The sequence below is a fragment of the Microcebus murinus genome, chromosome 26 (assembly GCF_040939455.1).
Source record: "Microcebus murinus isolate Inina chromosome 26, M.murinus_Inina_mat1.0, whole genome shotgun sequence".
NCBI classification, from domain to species: domain Eukaryota; kingdom Metazoa; phylum Chordata; class Mammalia; order Primates; family Cheirogaleidae; genus Microcebus; species Microcebus murinus.
In genome coordinates, this window is record NC_134129.1 from 2,466,662 (window position 1) to 2,484,533 (window position 17,872).

General features: G+C 38.4%; 1 protein-coding gene across 2 annotated transcripts in view; it reads right to left on the bottom strand.

Moving 5' to 3' along the window:
• The window catches only part of MTHFD2L (methylenetetrahydrofolate dehydrogenase (NADP+ dependent) 2 like), a 97,102-nt gene that overhangs the window by 12,953 nt on the left and 66,277 nt on the right, over positions 1-17,872 (bottom strand). For both annotated transcript variants that reach the window (XM_075997879.1, XM_020284244.2), the window contains one exon: positions 7,160-7,285. In XM_075997879.1, the coding sequence (XP_075853994.1) occupies positions 7,160-7,285 (126 nt within the window). The remainder of the gene's footprint in view (positions 1-7,159; positions 7,286-17,872) is intronic.

Here is a 17,872-nt window from a genome sequence, read left to right on the forward strand (position 1 = left end):
CATGATAAAATCGAGTCTCAGAGAGGTGAAGTGATTTACCTGAGATCATAATTGCTTTAACAGATAGAGTTAGGATTCAAACCCAAGTCAGCCGCGCTCTAAAACAGAGTCTTTTTGAAAGGTCAGGCATACTATAAAAAGAGCAGGGAGTGGAAGATATCTTTGGGGTTTCAAATGCAAAGCATTAAATGAAGAGAAAATATAGGTGGAAAGCTGCTTTAAAAGCATTCCAGAGTTTTTTGTTCCATGTCTAGTAGTTTCTAAGAAGAATGGTATTGGGCTTCTAAATAGTAATTCCAAACGCTTTTCCATCCTCATGTTCGAGTATTGGTATTTTGAGGACTAATCTGAACCAGATCAAGTCCCAAATTATAGGGTCCCTCTGTGGAAGAGATTTCCTGTCCAGTGAAGATTCCTTTGAAAGGTGCTAGGTCAGGCTCCAGATATGTGGGGCACGTTTGTTCACAACATCTGCTTCCCTCCTTCCAGACTGTGCTGGGCCTACTACTGAGTAAATTAGGACTTCAGTAATTTTCCTCCCTGCCTTTGATCTGCTATTCCCTCCTCCTAGAGAAGCGTCTTCTTCCTCTCTGCCCACTCTCTACCCTAAATACACATTCTTGGGTAAAATTCACTGAACCTGTAAGATTCAACTCAAAAGGATTCTAGACCTGGTACCTCCACTATTGCTTATTCCAAAGCCCTTAGAGTCACACTTGATTCTTCTCTTTCTCTCATATCTAATCATTAACTATTAATTCTAACTCTCCTTTGAAATTATATCGAGCATCTAACCCCTTAACATCTTTGCCTATTACCACCCTGGTCCACACCCCATCATTTCTTACTTGGACAATTACAATACCCTCTTAACAGGTACCCCTATTTACACCCTCACGTCTCTACAGCCTGTGTGCCATTCAGTAGCCGGAGTGATCCTGTTACGACACAAGTCAAGTGTCATTTCTTTGCCCCAATCCTCCAGTGGCTCTCCACTGCCTCAGAGTAAAATCCCAATTCCTTTCCCTGGTCTGTAAGGCCCCACGTGATATGGAACCACTGCTGGGACCTCTTTGATTTATGCTCAACCACTCTCCTCTGACTTACTGTGTCCCGATTACAGTGGCCCCCTGCAGCCCATCAAAACCAACAAGCATGCTCCCCCTCAACATCTCTGTATCTGCAGCTCCATTTGTCTGGAATGTTCCTCCCTCACATGTTCACATGGCTCTCTCCTTCTTGTTTGTTCAGGTTAGCAGTGAGCATTTCTTGAGATGACCCTTTCTAAGCAATTCTACCCCATCATTCTCTAGCCACCTTATCTTGTTGGCATCTACCAATCCCTCAGGAAAAGTTAATCAATAGAATATACTTTGAAACAAATTCAAAAGCAAGCTGACAATGATGAGATTGCCCCCTGAGGTTTTCAGAACTAAATGGATTTAGGATAGACTGAATGGTATGTGAATACTGGATAAAGAAAACTCTCTTTTCCACCCCAAGTAAGAGGTCAGTCTTTGAATTCCCATGTACAGTGTGGACTGTTATTCACCCAAGTATGTCCTCCCATCCGGAGCCCATGGATTCCATGTCTCTATCACTCCACATGTAACCAGTTCAGGTCCATAGAATGCTAACAGAAGCGATGCACACACCTTCTAGTTCAACTTTCTTCCCCTGGACTCTCCCTTTCACCTTACCATGAAGGTGAATAGAGTATGAGAGAAGATTATATTCTATTAATAGAATATAGATAGAAGATTAGGTCACTGAATATTTAATAGCAAAGCTATTAAAGCTTCAACTATAATATAGAAGGATTATATTCTATTATATAATAGAAGATTACATCTGTGTTACTTTGTTATCACAACTCTCACAAACTAATACAAACTGTAAGAGAGATGAAAACAGTCCTTGAACAAAGCAGAACTAACTCCTTGACTGCCTACCTAAAGCCAGACTTCTGTGGGAGAGGGCTAACTTATCTTGAGTTAATGCATTTTGGTGCCCTTTTGTCATAGCAGCTTAACCTATAATTGGGTATAATAATACTTAAAGTGAAAAAAGGAAACACCTAAATGTTTAATGAGAGAAAAGATAAAGCAAATCTTGATATATTCACTGAGCATAACCATGAACTAGGACCTCAACATGAAAATTACTGATAGAAGTTTAAGTGCGTCAGTCATAACATTCCTCAAACTATGTAATAAATGTATAAATAAAACATTTTGAAGCAACTCTAGCAAAAAAAAATGATAATACTTGTGTTAAAGGAATGGACTTCTTTTTTCATAAAATATGATTACGTTTATAATTTAAATCAGTTGAATCAAAAATATATCCTTAGACTTAGCTCTATAATTACTATTTATTACCCTATAACTTTAAGACAGCAGACAGAGAGGAAAGTCACTCTTAGACATTAACCCCACCTATTTTGATTTTGGGAAAAATGCCTGCACAGCATTCCTCCTTCCTATCTCTTTGCTTCCTTTTCACCGGTTCTTTCTTGTATTATTTTATTCCATGTTTTGGCGTAAACCAATGAGTGGAGAGGCATGGTCAGGGGTGGAAGACAGAGAGAAGAGATGGCAGGCCATCAGGAACAGACATTCCAGTTCTTTTTGTTCCACCTCAATCCCTGTGGAATGCATCATAAAACTGAAGCAAAGCTATTAACGCTTCAAAAGATTACATTATTGGCCAGGTGCAGTGGCTCACGCCTGTCATCCTAGCACTCTGGGAGGCCAAGGGGGCGGATCACTCAAGGTCAGGAGTTGGAGACCAGCCTGAGCAAGAGCGAGACCCCGTCTCTACTAAAAATAGAAAGAAATTAATTGGCCACCTAAAAATATATAGAAAAAATTAGCCAGACTACATGCCTGTAGTCTCAGCTACTCAGGAGGCTGAGGCAGAAAGATTGCTTGAGCCCAGGAGTCTGAGGTTGCTGTGAGCTAGGCTGACGCCATGGCACTCTAGCCCAGGCAACAAAGTGAGACTCTGTCTCAAAAAAAAAAGATTACATTATTAATAATAGACATGTCTGTGTGTTAGCTATGAGGCATAAACAAGGCGTAAGAGTTCACTAAGATGAACAAGGTTAACTGAATTAACAGCATGGGAAGTCATTAATTAGATTGTTCAGCTGACCAAATCCATTTGGTGAATGGCTGTTATAAAAGCAGTATAATTATGAGCTTCTGAGTCTAGGACTACAGACTGTTTTCCAGTTTGTTAGGAAGAAGCTACTTATCACTCGTACTACATAATCTCTTGCTGTTTTCCTTAGAGAATACAGCCTTCTTTGTCAGAAATGTATGAAGCTTCTTTGAAAGCTACAATAGAAAATGGTGAAAAGAAATTGTAGGTCAAAGTAGGTTTATCGCACTGTTAAAAAAATAATCTATATAGCAAATAAAAAATTTTGAAATAGATTATTCATTATATAATTACTAGTAATAAAAAGAAATTCTTACACAAAGAAAAACCAAAATAATTTTATCAAAGATGCTTGTAAATACTGTTTCTTCCTTTAATGTCTGAAGTTGGAAGGGGTGGTGTGTTCAGGTGACTGAAGGGGAATGGTAAATATTTGTCAGAGGCTGGGAACGATGAACTATCTTGAGTTCTACAACTGAGGATCAACACAAAACAAAATAGCACTACAATTTAGTAATAACCGTAAGGCTCTATTTATTCCTAAAAACACCCAGAGAGCATGGCTCTGTAGGAAAGGCCTCACTTGGAGCTATGTTGAAGAAAAGCACCAGTGTGTGATTCTCTAGGAAGATGAGAAGCAAACAAGACCTCAAACACTGAACAATCTACATGGATGATCATAGTAATAGTGAGAAACTGTAATCAAATATAACTAAATAATCATATAGTTCAGGTGATCATGGCATTGGATATGAATTTGAACTATATAACCATTAATTTCATGAGATTTTCTTGGACATAGAGATAAATACAGGCAGTGCTCTGTTTTCATAGTAGTGTAGACCATAAAAGTGACAGTTGAAGCAAAGTGATCTTAATAATCAATGGGGAAATTATAATTGTTTAATAACCTTTAAAATTTTTTTGTCAAAACATTAAAAATTCTCTTACTGTGGTTTATAAATGTATAGGGAATTAAAAATAATAGTAAAAGTAATATTTATTTAGTACACTGCAATGTAAAATATTAGCAATATTGAGAATTAAAGTGTTTTATTTCTTTGTAAAAATTCTGTCAAGAATAGTTTGAATGGGGCTTGCCACCTGTGGTCATAGGATTTACGATTATGAGCAAGCACCTTTTCCATGCCTTAGCGAATTGTTAGATTCCTCTCTAAGTTTGGATCAGCTTCCGACATTTTCTCCTTTTCCCTTTCAATGTCATGAAATATCTCTGCACATTCCTTTAATGTGAAATTTTACCTTCACTAGGACATCATCATCCTTTTCATGACAAACACTCTGCCCATTTATATTGATAAATCATTCCCATCAGCATAATCTACTTATAATGTGTGGACCAGTTTCTTCTATTAATAAAACAAAGACTTCTGCAAGGACAATGCACTCCAACATTTGATTTTACCTACATCCAAAATGCTTATCTTGGCTACAGTTATGGTGAAACTTTCACCGATACTCACAAAGCAGCCACGCTCTCCCTGTGGCAATTTGCAGCTAAATGCTACCTGTGAGCTTTGTGGCAAACTGAGTTAAAGTTCCTCCCTCATAGTTGGGGGTACATCCCTCACCTCGGGTTAAATCCTGATGAACAACCTGAAGAGCAACATGTCAAAACCTATCACCTGCCTGCTTCTATGGGTGGCTGAGTCATGACCTTGTTGGCAAGGTCTCTCTGCCCAGTCCAGGTTTTCCCTACTGCCCTGGCTCCATGAACCAGAGCAGTGTAGCAAGAGAAATACTAGCAGTCGTATGGGCATATTTTATGATAGGATCAGAAAACTCTGACCGTCCTTCTGAAAGTCTCTGTGTTTTTACACAATCATTTGGTAACTCTCTGTTGCATGTCCAAGATACGCACCAAACATCAGAGCTGAAAGGGGCCACTAATACAACTGCTATCATTTAACTTAATAATACTGATGGCCAGAGAGGTTGCAAAGCTATCAGGCAACAGTGTGAGTTCTAATCTCTTCTGTCTCCCAGACCAATACTCTTCCTGTTCATCTTGTCTTTGTTTTTCTTTGCCATTTCTTTTTTTCAATTTAATAGATATTACCAAGTTGAGCACTATGCAACATGAAGTGCACATCTGTATGTGCCACTAAGCATACATACCCACCCCATGATGCTCATTTTTTAAATGTTTTCAGAATACTCTCATGAGCAAAACGCATTCTTAGTTAAAAATGAGAAGGCATGGAAATGATCTGAGACCAGCGAAATGCCCTATGAGAGAAGAGTCATAAAATATGGTGACCTGCTGGGTAAGTTGCCCCACAAGCACAGTCAAGGTTGTGAATTGCAAAGACCCAGCTCTACTTGCCCCACGCTGGGCATGCTATACTGTCAGTGCCATCTGGGGGCATCATAGTGTGTGGAGATTCTGCAATAAATGCATGGTAGCTATAATGGTATCAAGAAACAGAATGGCAGGGCAAAAAATTAAATAAGACCAGGTTTTAAAATGAAATGCATCTTTACTCTTTCAAATTTGGAAACTGAAATAAATTATTGATATCTGACTTGAGTGATGAACATGAAAGATAAAAAATAACTGAGGTAATTTCCTAAGAATTTCAGCACGTACACACAACACACACATATACATACAGACCCACACAACACACACATATACATACAGACACACATGTTCATGTGGACAGCCATCCCTTCTTGACTAGGGTCCATCCGTATCTGGGATCCTACAGATCAGAGTCAATGAGGGCAGTGGAGTGTTCTTTGACAAAGTGAATCTCTACTTTGATCTTATTTACCATTCTGTCCCTAGAATATATTGTTGCATACCTGTGTCCTTAAGTTTTTCATTTTTTTCTTTTTCTTTTAGCACTAGGCTCAAATTGCTTTCCTGGGTCTGGTCCTTGATGCATCCTAGAATCTCACTTATATGTGGCCAATACACTAGGACACTTTTGACTATCTGCATTTTCAATTTTATTCATTAAAATTGCTAGGCCAACATGGTAGGATTTGGTAAACCATCAGCTAATGACCAAGTCCCAAGGGAAAATCTAAATTTTTAAAAAATTGCATCATGTATTCCTTTCAGTTTGGAAGGACATACCTATAACTAATGAAGTGCTTAATGTGGCCCTGCTTTTTTTTGGACAGAATGATCGGTTTTATACATAAAATATTTCTAATATAAAAACATCTCCACTTATGTTACCCTATTCATGCCTTCATAGACATCCAAGACTTCTAGGCCACACTGAAAACCTAAATGCAGGTGAATATCTGACAAAGATATTGGAGGTAAAATTGGATTAGGAGTCAGGCATCTAGAAACATATCTGTCTTGGGGCTCAGTTTCCTCATCTGTAGAGAGAAGGCATTGGGTTAGAATTTGTTTCTTTACTACTACACGTTGGCTACCTTATATGCTTTATTGGCCATAGAAATTTTAGCCTAGCTCCTCTTCCTCATCCTCTGTAAAACACAATTGTAGATGACTGCCTAGCTCTGCCTGGATCCAGATAACTGCCTAGGTCTGAACCTTGTGTAGGGTCAGCAAGCTCACCCTAAGATGCCTTCTGGCTCTAAGAGTGAAGACTGAGTGTAGAGCATGGGTGGCAAAGTGCAGAGTAAGATAAGATCTCCCAAATAAAAATAATGCCCAGGACTATAAAAGGCCAGCTGAAATTCTATTCTCTCACTAAAAACTGTACTACAAGAAATTTGATCCCCAAACCCAATATTAACGGTGTAATTAAAGGGAAGGGAAGCAGAAAAGGAAGGGAAGAAAAAAGGAAGGGAGGGAGGGATGGAGAGAAAGAGGGAGAAAGGAAATATGTAAATTTGATGAAACTTTTTTTTCCCTCAGAGGAAAGAGGTGTGATGATTAATAATATAATAATGTCCCATCACACAGAAAGTTTCTCTTTCTATCAAAATATGTAAGGCAGAATCTTTTTTTGATTCTCCACTCATCAAAAGATATTTGGCTTATTACCTTCAAAATCCACATCTCCAGCTAATCTTGCCTTTCCCGTCACTGGATCGCGGACATAGTTGATACCCACATCGATTACAGCAGCACCTTCTTTAACCATGTCAGATGTAATCAACTTTGGAATGCCTGAAAACAAAACAGAGTCGTAAACCACTCTTAATAATACTTAAGCTTTGTCCTTGAGTAGATCAAAGGTTTACATATACATCTCATATATTTTTTCTTGTGGCTTTAAAAAACATACAAAATACACTGTTCCTTTAAAAAGATGCCAAGTGTACTCTGATCATTTCTGATCTGGCAGAAGAACAAAGACGATTAAAGTGGCGCATGGCAGCTTCTGTGGATAAAATTCCACCAAGTCACCAACCTCCCCTTTGAGGCGGCCTCCCTGGCTTCTCCACAGGGGTGCCTGTGTGAGCACATCGCTCTGCATGTCGGTACTATAGATAGGGCAGGGAGATTATGGGCGTGAAACCGGCGCCCACTGAGGTTGAGTGGAGCAGGGCAAAAGCAACTTGGAATTGGAGCCAGAGAGAAGAAAGGAAAGGGGCAAGAAGGGGAAAAAGAAAGAATAATTATTCATATTCCCCAGGGTTATGGTAAACAGTAAAGTGCCATAACATAGCGGCATCCCATCAACTTCAAACATGAGGTGCTATTAATATCTTGAGCTTCCTTTTATCTTTTCTTGGTTTCTTTGATTCATTATGTCTGTACATGACGCTGAAAGGTGTAATGTATAGTAAGCTCTCCTCAGTATTGCTCCATTCCAGCTTAAAAGGTCGATCTATGGAGATCTTATGTCATCATCTGTTTCCTATACCTATTTTCAAATTTCGTTTCAAGTTACAACAGTACCAGCTAACAATGTTTAAAAAAATGATGTGTTCTTTTTCTTGTTGATTTATCCTGAGTTTTATACAAGAAAAAATCAAGCAACCCCATGAAAAGTGGGCAAACGACATGAACAGAAATTTTTCAAAAAAAGATAGACTAATGGCCAAGAAATATATGAAAAATTGCTTGAGATCTCTAATCATCAGGGAAATGCAAATCAAAACCACAATGAGATATCACTTAACTCCAGTGAGAATGGCTTGTATCATAAATCCCAAAACAACAAATGTTGGCGTGGATGCAGAGAAATAGGAACACTCATACACTGCTGGCAGGACTGCAAACTAGTACAACCTCTGTGGAAAGTAGTATGGAGATACCTCAAAGCACTAAAAGTAGAACTACTGTTTGATCCAGCAATCCCACTACTGGGTATTTACCCAAAGGAAAAAAAAACATTCTATAATAAAGACATGTGCACTTGAATGTTTACAGCAGCACAATTCACAATTGCAAAGATGTAGAAACAACCCAAGTGCCCATTGATACATGAGTGGATTAATAAAACGTGGCATATGTATACCATGGAGTACTACTCAGCCAAAAAGAAACAATGGTGAACTAATACCTCTTGTATTATCCTGGATGGAGCTGGAGCCCATTCTTCAAAGTGAAGTATCACAAGAATCTAAAACCAACCATCACATGTACTCACCATTAAATTGGCATTAATTGATCAACACTTAAGTGCACATATGGAAGTAACATTCATTGGGTGCCACACAGGTGGGGAGGGAGGAGGGGATGGGTAAATTCACATCTAAAGGGTGCAGTGTGCACTATCTGGGGGATGGGCATGCTTACAGCTCTGACTTGGGCGGTGCAAAGGCAATGTATGTAACCAAAGTGTTTGTACCCCATAATATTCTGAAATTTAAAAAATCATAGCAATACCTAAAGCACACAGGGCACTAATCTACACACAGGAGCTAAGTTTTCCCTAATGAAAAGATGTAACCAATACTTCTTGAGCAAGTGTGAGGCTATATCCTTATTCTCACCAATTAGAACCCTAACTAGGTGTTTTCATATGCTTATTTGACAACCTCAGAATTGAGTTCAAATAAATTTTAAAAAAAAGTAATCCCTCCTCTATGGATCTTCCTATCATAGTCATCTTTAAGTCTTTATGAAACAGCTCAGTCAAGCCATCCTGATAAAAGAAAGCACTGTATTTACACATCACTTTAATTAGTAGAGTTCAAAGAGCTGTGTAAACATTATCTAATTAAACTTCACAACAATTCAGTGAAGCAAGAAAAGGTTTACCCATTATCCTCATTCACAAAAGAGAGATTTTTGAGGTGCTGAGAGGCTAAATGATTTCTTAGTTTCACAATGATGAGTCAGAGGTGAGGCTGGGAACAAAACTAGAACTCTAATTCAGATATAAAAGTAGCACCACGGAAATGCTTATTCAGGTGGATCACTCCTTCATCTGGAAGTTGTCCTGCTAAATAAATAATGAGAGTAATTGGAATGGAATTTATATTAATGTATAAGTTCCTTTGTACATTAGAAAAACTTTCTTCAGCATTATTTGCTTTACAGACAGCAATATGATGGCTAAATGCATCTTAGCTAAATAGAGCCTGTATTAGTAATAAGAGCACTTCAGTGTCTTCTCCTAAGGATCCTCCTGCTATTTCTAGGAATCTTTAAGAAGTGTTTACAAACTAATGAGTCAATGGCAGTGACCACAGAGGATATCTTGTTTCTTTTCCCTTTGCCTGGCTTTTTGAGTTCCTGTCTGATACCTGTATGCCTGTGACACCAGTTGTGAGAACAATGCCCATGCCAGGGACACTATGTGAATGCTCCCCACACCATTACTCCTTGGGGCACCAGAATGGTGCTGGGTTCCTTACAGAGCTTAGTGCCAGCAGGGCTCTACTGTGTGTCATATTTGATCACCTAGGGATATGGAATCCCTTTGTATTTAGAAATTCAAAGGATCATTTGAGTAGTTCCATCAGCTTCTACCTTGAACCATTTTTCTGCAAAGCCAATGGACATGTAGGATTCAAATGCTTCTCTTTTCTTCCTTCCATCAATCAAATCTTATTCTCTGCACACAAACATTGGTGCACGTGGATTATGGGGAGAGCTTGGAGGCCAGTGGGGGCAAGAAGCAACATAGAGTATTAAAATCAAATGGAATGGGTTTCAAACATTTTTGGACCCTTTCTTTAAACGAATGATATTTTCCAAGCTTAGTGTGTAAAATGATCAAAACAAAGAGAGATGTATTAGTTGAAAAGAAAAGGTGGAGGGGAGCTCTGCAACCAGCCAAATGCCCCTTAGTTTCCTCAGTGCTCAATTTGAAAACTAGTGAGTCCAATCCCTGTGTTGTTGTTGTTGCTTATATAGATTTAGAGAGTAAACGTGCAGTTTTGTTATATAGATGTGTAATATTACATAGTGGTAAAGTCTGGGCTTTTTGTGTACCCATCACTCAAATATCATGTTTCCCCGAAAGTAAGACAGGGTCTTATATTTATTTTTCCTCAAGAAGACACCCTAGGGCTTATTTACAGGGGATGTGTTATTTTTTTTACATTCGGTATAACAATCTACATTTATTCAAATATAGTTAAGTCATCTTCTTCTGGAACATCATCATAACTCTCCAAACCTCAAATTCCATCCTGAATTTCTTATGACTCTATTTCCTTTAGAACCATTGGCCCCAATCTCTCATGTCGAGCACTAGAGCTCTCATTAAATGAGCAGCTCTTATCCATGTCACCTGCTCGGAGTGCATTGGTAACAACACTGTCAGTGATTTTATCCCATGAATTCTTCACCCAAATCACGCCCTCTTGCAGGCGAGGCTTCACAAAGTTTCCACGCTGATTTCTTGTCATTCTCCTTTCAATGTAGTCATTAATTTCCATGCACAAATGGTCTCTGAATGGCTTGTTTATTGCAATATCAAGAGCCTGCAGATAGGCAGTCATTCCTGCAGGAATCATTATTTGATCTATGCCCTGGTGTTTGTGGGGGGCGAGAGAGGCCCACACGCTGAGTAAAATGTCAGCCACAGCTTTCCTTCTTCCCCCTGGGGACACACAACACCACTCCTCACTGCACTGCGGAGACTTCCCCTCAAAGCTCAGCTTGCAGCACGCACAGGATGGCCGGGACCTGACAGGGGGAGCCGACCTTGGTGGCGGGGCTGCCTGCACCTTTCCGGTCACCTGTGGGATAGTCGCTGTCACGACGGGGTGGATGAGAAGGGCTGCTCGTGTTCTTTCCTGCTCCGCGGGGACATGCATGGGTTGTGCAGATGCGCTGCGTGGCCACGCCCATCACTAGGTCTTATTTTCGGGGTAGAGCTTATATTGTGCAAATGCTTAGAAATCCTGCTAGGACTTATTTTATGGGTAAGTCTTATTTTCGGGGAAAATAATAGGAATAGGTAATTTCGGGGAAATAATAGGAATAGGTAATTTTTCATCCCTAACCCCCTCCCACAACTCTAATGTTTATTATTCCACTTTGAATGTCCATGCATACCCACTTATAAGTGAGAATATGCAATATTTGATTTTCTGTTTCTGAATTACTTACCTTAGGATACTGGCCTCCAGTTCCATCCAAGTTGCTTTAAAATCATTAATTCATTCTTTTTTTGTGGCTAATATTCCATGATGGGTGAGTGTGTGTATGTACACATATACAGTATCACACATTTTCTTAATCTAGTCATTGGTTGTTGAACACTTAGGTTGATTCCGTATCTTTGCTATTGTGCATAGTGCTGAGATAAACATATGAGTGCAGGTATCTTTTTGATATAATGATTTTTTTTCCTTTGGGTAAATATCCAGAATTGGGATTGCTGGATCAAATGATAGATCTATATTCAGTTCTTTGAGAAATCTCTATACTGTTTTCCATAGAGGTTGTACTAATTTACATTACCAAAAACAGGGAAAATTTGTTTCCTTTTCTCTGCATTCTCACCAACATCAATTGTTTTTTGACTTTTTAATAATGGCCACTCTAGTGTAAAATGGTATCTATCTCATTGTGGTTTTAATTGGCATTTCTCTGACGATTAGTGACATTGAGCATTTTTTCATATGGTTTTTGACCATTTGTATGTCTTCTTTTGTCTGTTCATGTCTGTTACTCACTTTTAATGGGTTTTGTTGTTGTTGTTGTTGTTTAATTCCTTGTAGATTCTGGATACCAGTCCTTTGTTGGATGCATATTTTTTTCCATTTTGTAGATTGCCTATTTTCTCTGTTATTTCTTTTGCTATACAGAAGCTTTTTAGTTTAATTGAGTACTGTTTATTTATTTTTGTTTTTGTTGTATTTGCCTTTAGGGTCTTAGTCATAAATTTTTTGCCTAGGCTAATGACCAGAAGTTTTTCCTAGGTTTTCTTCTAGAATTTTCATAGTTTCAGGTCCTACATTTAAGTCTTTAATCCATCTTGAGTTAATTTTTATATATGGTGAGAGAGAGGGATCCAGTTTCATTCTTTTGCATATGGCTACTCAATTTTCCCAGCACCATTTATTGAATAGGGTATATTTTTGAATAGGGTGTATGTTTTTGTCTGACTTGTTGAAGGTCAGTTGGTTGTAGGTATGCAGCTTTATTTAGACAATCCTTTTGTTTTAAAGACATAGTTCTGAAGATCAGACAGTCTGGACAATACAGACAAATGAGGCCTTATCTTTAGGAAATACAAACTACGTTTTTATAATTCCTGGTATTCCCTTCATATGTATCCTTAGATCTTCCTGTCTCCCACCTCCTGTAAGCATTACAGCAGCAGCTGAGGCATTCTGTGCTCATTGACTCAGAAAAGTGAGTCAGACAAGAAAGAGAAGTAGAGATGAAAGAATTTACTTCCTAGCTTCAGGATTTCAAAAGCCTAGCACTTTACGGGAACAGAGAGAATCAAACAAGGAAATGGAAGGGGTAAGTAGGTAAGGTCAGAAAAATTGAAGAGGAAGTTGTGACAGCTTAGACTTCAGAGGTTCCCAGGGAGATGTTGCTAGTCAAAGAGCAAGACACAGAGTAAGGGCGAGTATTCTTTTGTAAAACTTTTGTCTTATTGTGTGTGTGTATGTGTGTGTATGTATACACACATGGACAGACATATATACATTTTATACATATAAAAACAATGAAATGTTTTATATGTATACACACACATACACATATGAACATGTGCATAAGTAATATATTAAGTCATAAATTGTGTTATATATTGCATTAAAGGCCCTACTTCCTTATTTCCCATCCCCCATCCCAGCGATTCAAACTCATTGCCATGTGACTTGGCTGTTCATTTCATTAAAGAGGTGGAATTTCCACACTTTGAATCTGAGCCTGACCAGAAAAGTCAGTTTGGTCAGTAGAATAAGACAGAAAGTACAATGTGCCTGTTCTGAGCCTCAAGAGGTCTTACATTTTTCCACCTGTCCTCTGGCCCTTCCACCATCCCACAAGACGGTCACATCTGGGCCTGTATGCCGGTCCTGGGATGAGGACAAGACACGGGGAAACAGCTCTAGTGCCTCATACAAACCCAGATTATAGCAAAGCCTCCAGCAGATTCGCAGATGCGTAAGTAATCCAGCCGACTTATAAACATATGAATGAATCAATCTGAGACTAGCTGAGCCTAGTGCATGTGTTCATTCCCCACCAAACTACGGACTTGTGAGTTATAATGATGATGACAGCTTTAAGCCACTGAATTTTGCCGTGGCTTGTTCCACAGCAATAGTAGGAAATAAAATATATTTCTTTTTTAAAAATTTATTTATATATTTTTAATGGTGTTTCCTTGTTTTGTTTTTATTTCAGAATATTGCAGAGGTACAAATGTTTTGGTTACATGTATTACTTTTGTTCTGCCTGAGTCAAAGTCATAGATGTGCCCCTCACCCAGATAGTGTACACTGTACCTATTAGGCATGATTTCACCCATCCCTTCCACCTGCACGGTTTCTGCTAAGTTTTACTTTCATCTGTGCACATGAGTGCTGATTGGTTAGTTCATGTGGTGTCTGTTTTTCCATTCTTGCAATACTTCTCTTAGGAGGATGATCTTCAGTTCCATCCAGATTGTTGCAAAAGTAGTACTCTATGGTGAGCAGCACTACTATGGCTAAGTAGTACTCTATGGTGTACATATACCACATTTTATTAATCCACTTATGAATTGATGGGCCCTTTGTTGATTCTATATCCTTGTGATTGTGAATTGTGCTTCAGTAAACATTCTAGTGCAAGTGTCTTTTTGATCAAATGATTTTTTTTCCTTTGGATAAATACCCAGTAGTGCAGTAGTGGGATTGCTAGATCACATGGTAGGTCTACTTTCAATTTTTTTATGACTCCCCATACTATCTTCTATAGAGACTACACTAGTTTGCTGCCCCACCATGCGATAACTGACTGGATTTGTTAGAGAGTAGAATAACCTACAGAGACTCTGAAAAATATTATTAGCGAAGGTAATAATAAACTAAATATAGGCACAATTAAAAAGAATTACACACGGAACCTCTAAAGTTTTAGAACTATTCAGAAAAATAGTAGGAAAATATCCGCATAGGAAAATATTGTCATTCCTTTAACATGTATTAGCAATATAGCTACTATGTGCCAAGTAGTAGGTGCTGGGGATAAGGCAATGAGCAAGACAGACAAAAATCCCTTCCCTACATTCTCATAGGGAAGATAGTTAATAAGCAAATAAATAAACAGAAACATAATACACTGGTAATGGTAAGTATTAGAGACAAAAATAAAAGGCTGTGATTTTTAGATAGGCTTCTCTATACATACGCCATTGGAACAGGGACATAAATAAAGTTAAGAGACTGTGATTATGCAAATTAGTAGTTCTCAAACTTTTTGGACTCAGAACCCCTTTTCATTCTTAAAAATTATTGAAAACTCAAAAGAGCTTTGTTTATGTGACTTATATCCATTGATCTGAACATATAAGCAATTAAAATTAGTAAATTATTTAAATAGTTACTTCTTTTGAAAAAAGAGTAAGTTTAGTACATGTGAAAATAAATAACACATTTTAATTAACTATATATTCCAAAACAAAAAAGTTATTGAGACAATAGGCATTTTTTTATCATTTGAAAATCTTGAATGTCCAGCTTAACAGAAGACAGCTGGATTCTTAACTCTGCTTCTGTGTCCAGCCTCACACACGTACACAGCTGGAAAAAGGAGGAATGTTTTAATTGCCTCTTATGATAACTGCAGATATCTGTCTTTGATTCTCTACCGAAACTTGACGAGTAATTGTTTCTTAAAGGTTAGTTGTAATGTGGAATTTGAATTCATTTCAACAAACTTTTTAATATTCATACTCTGTCATGGTAAAATCCATTGGCCTATCTAGCATTTTGAATGGATTTAGTGACATCATACATTGCTTATTTGGAGAATATCACTTCATTAAGTTTTGTAGATATTACAAATGTCACATATTATACAACCTAAAAATCACATTCATTAATATCACTATTGATCTCATGAGGAAAAAAACATTAAGTATTGGAAAGCTGTCAAGCATATGATGGGGGGAGGAGGACACTGCTTTAGCAAAACTCCAAGTTTGTAGGAAATCAAACTACCCCAGAGGGCTAGTAGAAATCCACCACAACTCACCTACCAGTCTTTACTTTGGTATCTTCCTTCTCACTGACAAAGCAGATCGGTGGGCACCTGACTCATTTCCTGCAAAGCCAATAGGTGGTTCTGTCTCTACCACTGAGCAAAGACCTCCCCATTTATCCATATCTCTGGTCTGAGTATCATACCAGTTCCCAGCAGATCGGAGACACGGAGGTGATGAACGCAATGAATGACCTCACTTTTCACTTGAGACCCCACCCTCCACAGACAGGGAGTGGCGTGTTCTCCCACAGCCCAACCTCACGCACGGAGTCATCACATAACAACGCTGGGACAAACAGTGACAAGCGATCGTTCTGTCACAGCTATAAGCAAACTGAATGGGGTTATTTCTAATTTTGGTCCTCCATAAGATATAAAAATAATGTTATTGAACAATGCTTTGGACTAAATAAACCTTATGGAGTCCACTGTAATGGGTGAGGCCAGTGTGTAAGCCAAAGTCAGGAAAGAGCAAGTATTTTGAGAGAATGAAAAAAAAGCTCTCTTCACTCCTGGGGATTTAGCCGGTAGCTCTGTTTCCTTGCCTATAAGCTTGTTTGGGGAGAATTTATAGGTGCTTATAACATACTTTGCAATGCAAGGATCAAACCAAAAGAAAGGCAACACATTCATATTTATTCAGAAAAACTAAAAATATATAGAGAATGAAACTCTCTGAAAAGGAATCATGCAAAGAAAAAAATAATTTTTTAAGGTTAAAAAATGACTAAAACAAACAACAAAAAATAAAATGACATAGAAAATAAGCTAAATTCTTGTTTTAAAAAAAATGAACCAAATCCACATAAGTGGATTTGAGAAATCTTTGAGACCTTCCCTCAAATACATCAAGGGTCTTCATGGTGGGGTTCTTATCCTATCCAAACAACCCTTCCCACTGGCCTAAAAAGAGTGCGAGGAGACATGCTTGGGAGTACAAAGAGCACCCACTGCGCTCCTGTCCTCAGAGAACTCACAATGTACCATCAGGAAGGAGACTGGTATAATTGAGTAATGAACATATGCCAGGTGCATGCAAGGTGAGTAGTTAACTGTAGTTAACTGGTAAAAGGAAAGAAAACTGCTAAGGTCTTTCTCACCTACTAAAAATAAACCCTTGGAAAGCATATGTCTGCTGAAAAGTCACTTCCTATGGGAGGCTTCTGAGCCACCAACCCTGACACTAGACCAAGCCCCTTCTACGTGCGTCTATAGCATCCTGCACTTCTCTTTCTCACCAATTTTCAAGTTTTGCCATTATATTTCCACGTTGTTACTTGATCAGTGTCTATGTAGAGTAGGCTATAAGCTCCACGAGGGAAGAAGCTCAGTAAATTTTGTTATAGTCCCTGCACTCACCACAGTGCCTGGCAGTACCAGGGGTCAATAAATGTGTAGCATAAATGAAGGAAGGGAAGGAGTGTGGAGCTTACATTTGACTTTAGATGGGCATGAAATCCCAGTTCTTGGAAAGAGGCACATTAATCCAATTAGGAGAAAGAAAAAAGAAAAAGACTCATGAAAATAGGCAAGTCACTAAGGCTCTTATTCTGTATACTTTAGCTTGCTGAAAAGGAGTTAATGTGAGAAAGCAATTGAATATATCTTAATACATTTTGAGGCGAAAGATAAATCCCCAGAATTCTGACTAATAAACTCAAAGTTTTCTTTGTGAGATAAGTTTCTTTCTTTCTTTCTTTCTTTCTTTCTTTCTTTCTTTCTTTCTTTCTTTCTTTCTTTCTTTCTTTCTTTCTTTCTTTCTTTCTTTCTTTCTTTCTTTCTCTCTCTCTCTCTCTCTCTCTCTCTCTCTTTCTTTCTTTCTTTCTTTCTTTCTTTCTCTCTCTCTCCCCCTCCCTCCCTCCTTCTCTCCCTCTCTCCCTCCTCTCCCTGTGCTCTCTCTCTCCCTTTCCCTTTCCTTCCTTCCTTCCTTCCTTCCTTCCTTCCTTCCTTCCTTCCTTCCTTCCTTCCTTCCTTCCTTCCTTCCTTCCTTCTTTTCTTTTCTTTCTTTTCTTTCTTTCTTTCCTTGCGTTTTGCTAGTAAGGAAGAAAGAGCTTCCAAGAGGAGAAAGAATATCATCTCAGTAGTTTTCTCATTTGTGCCTTATGATTTAATTGGCTTGGCTGGTCCCTCTCAGGACTG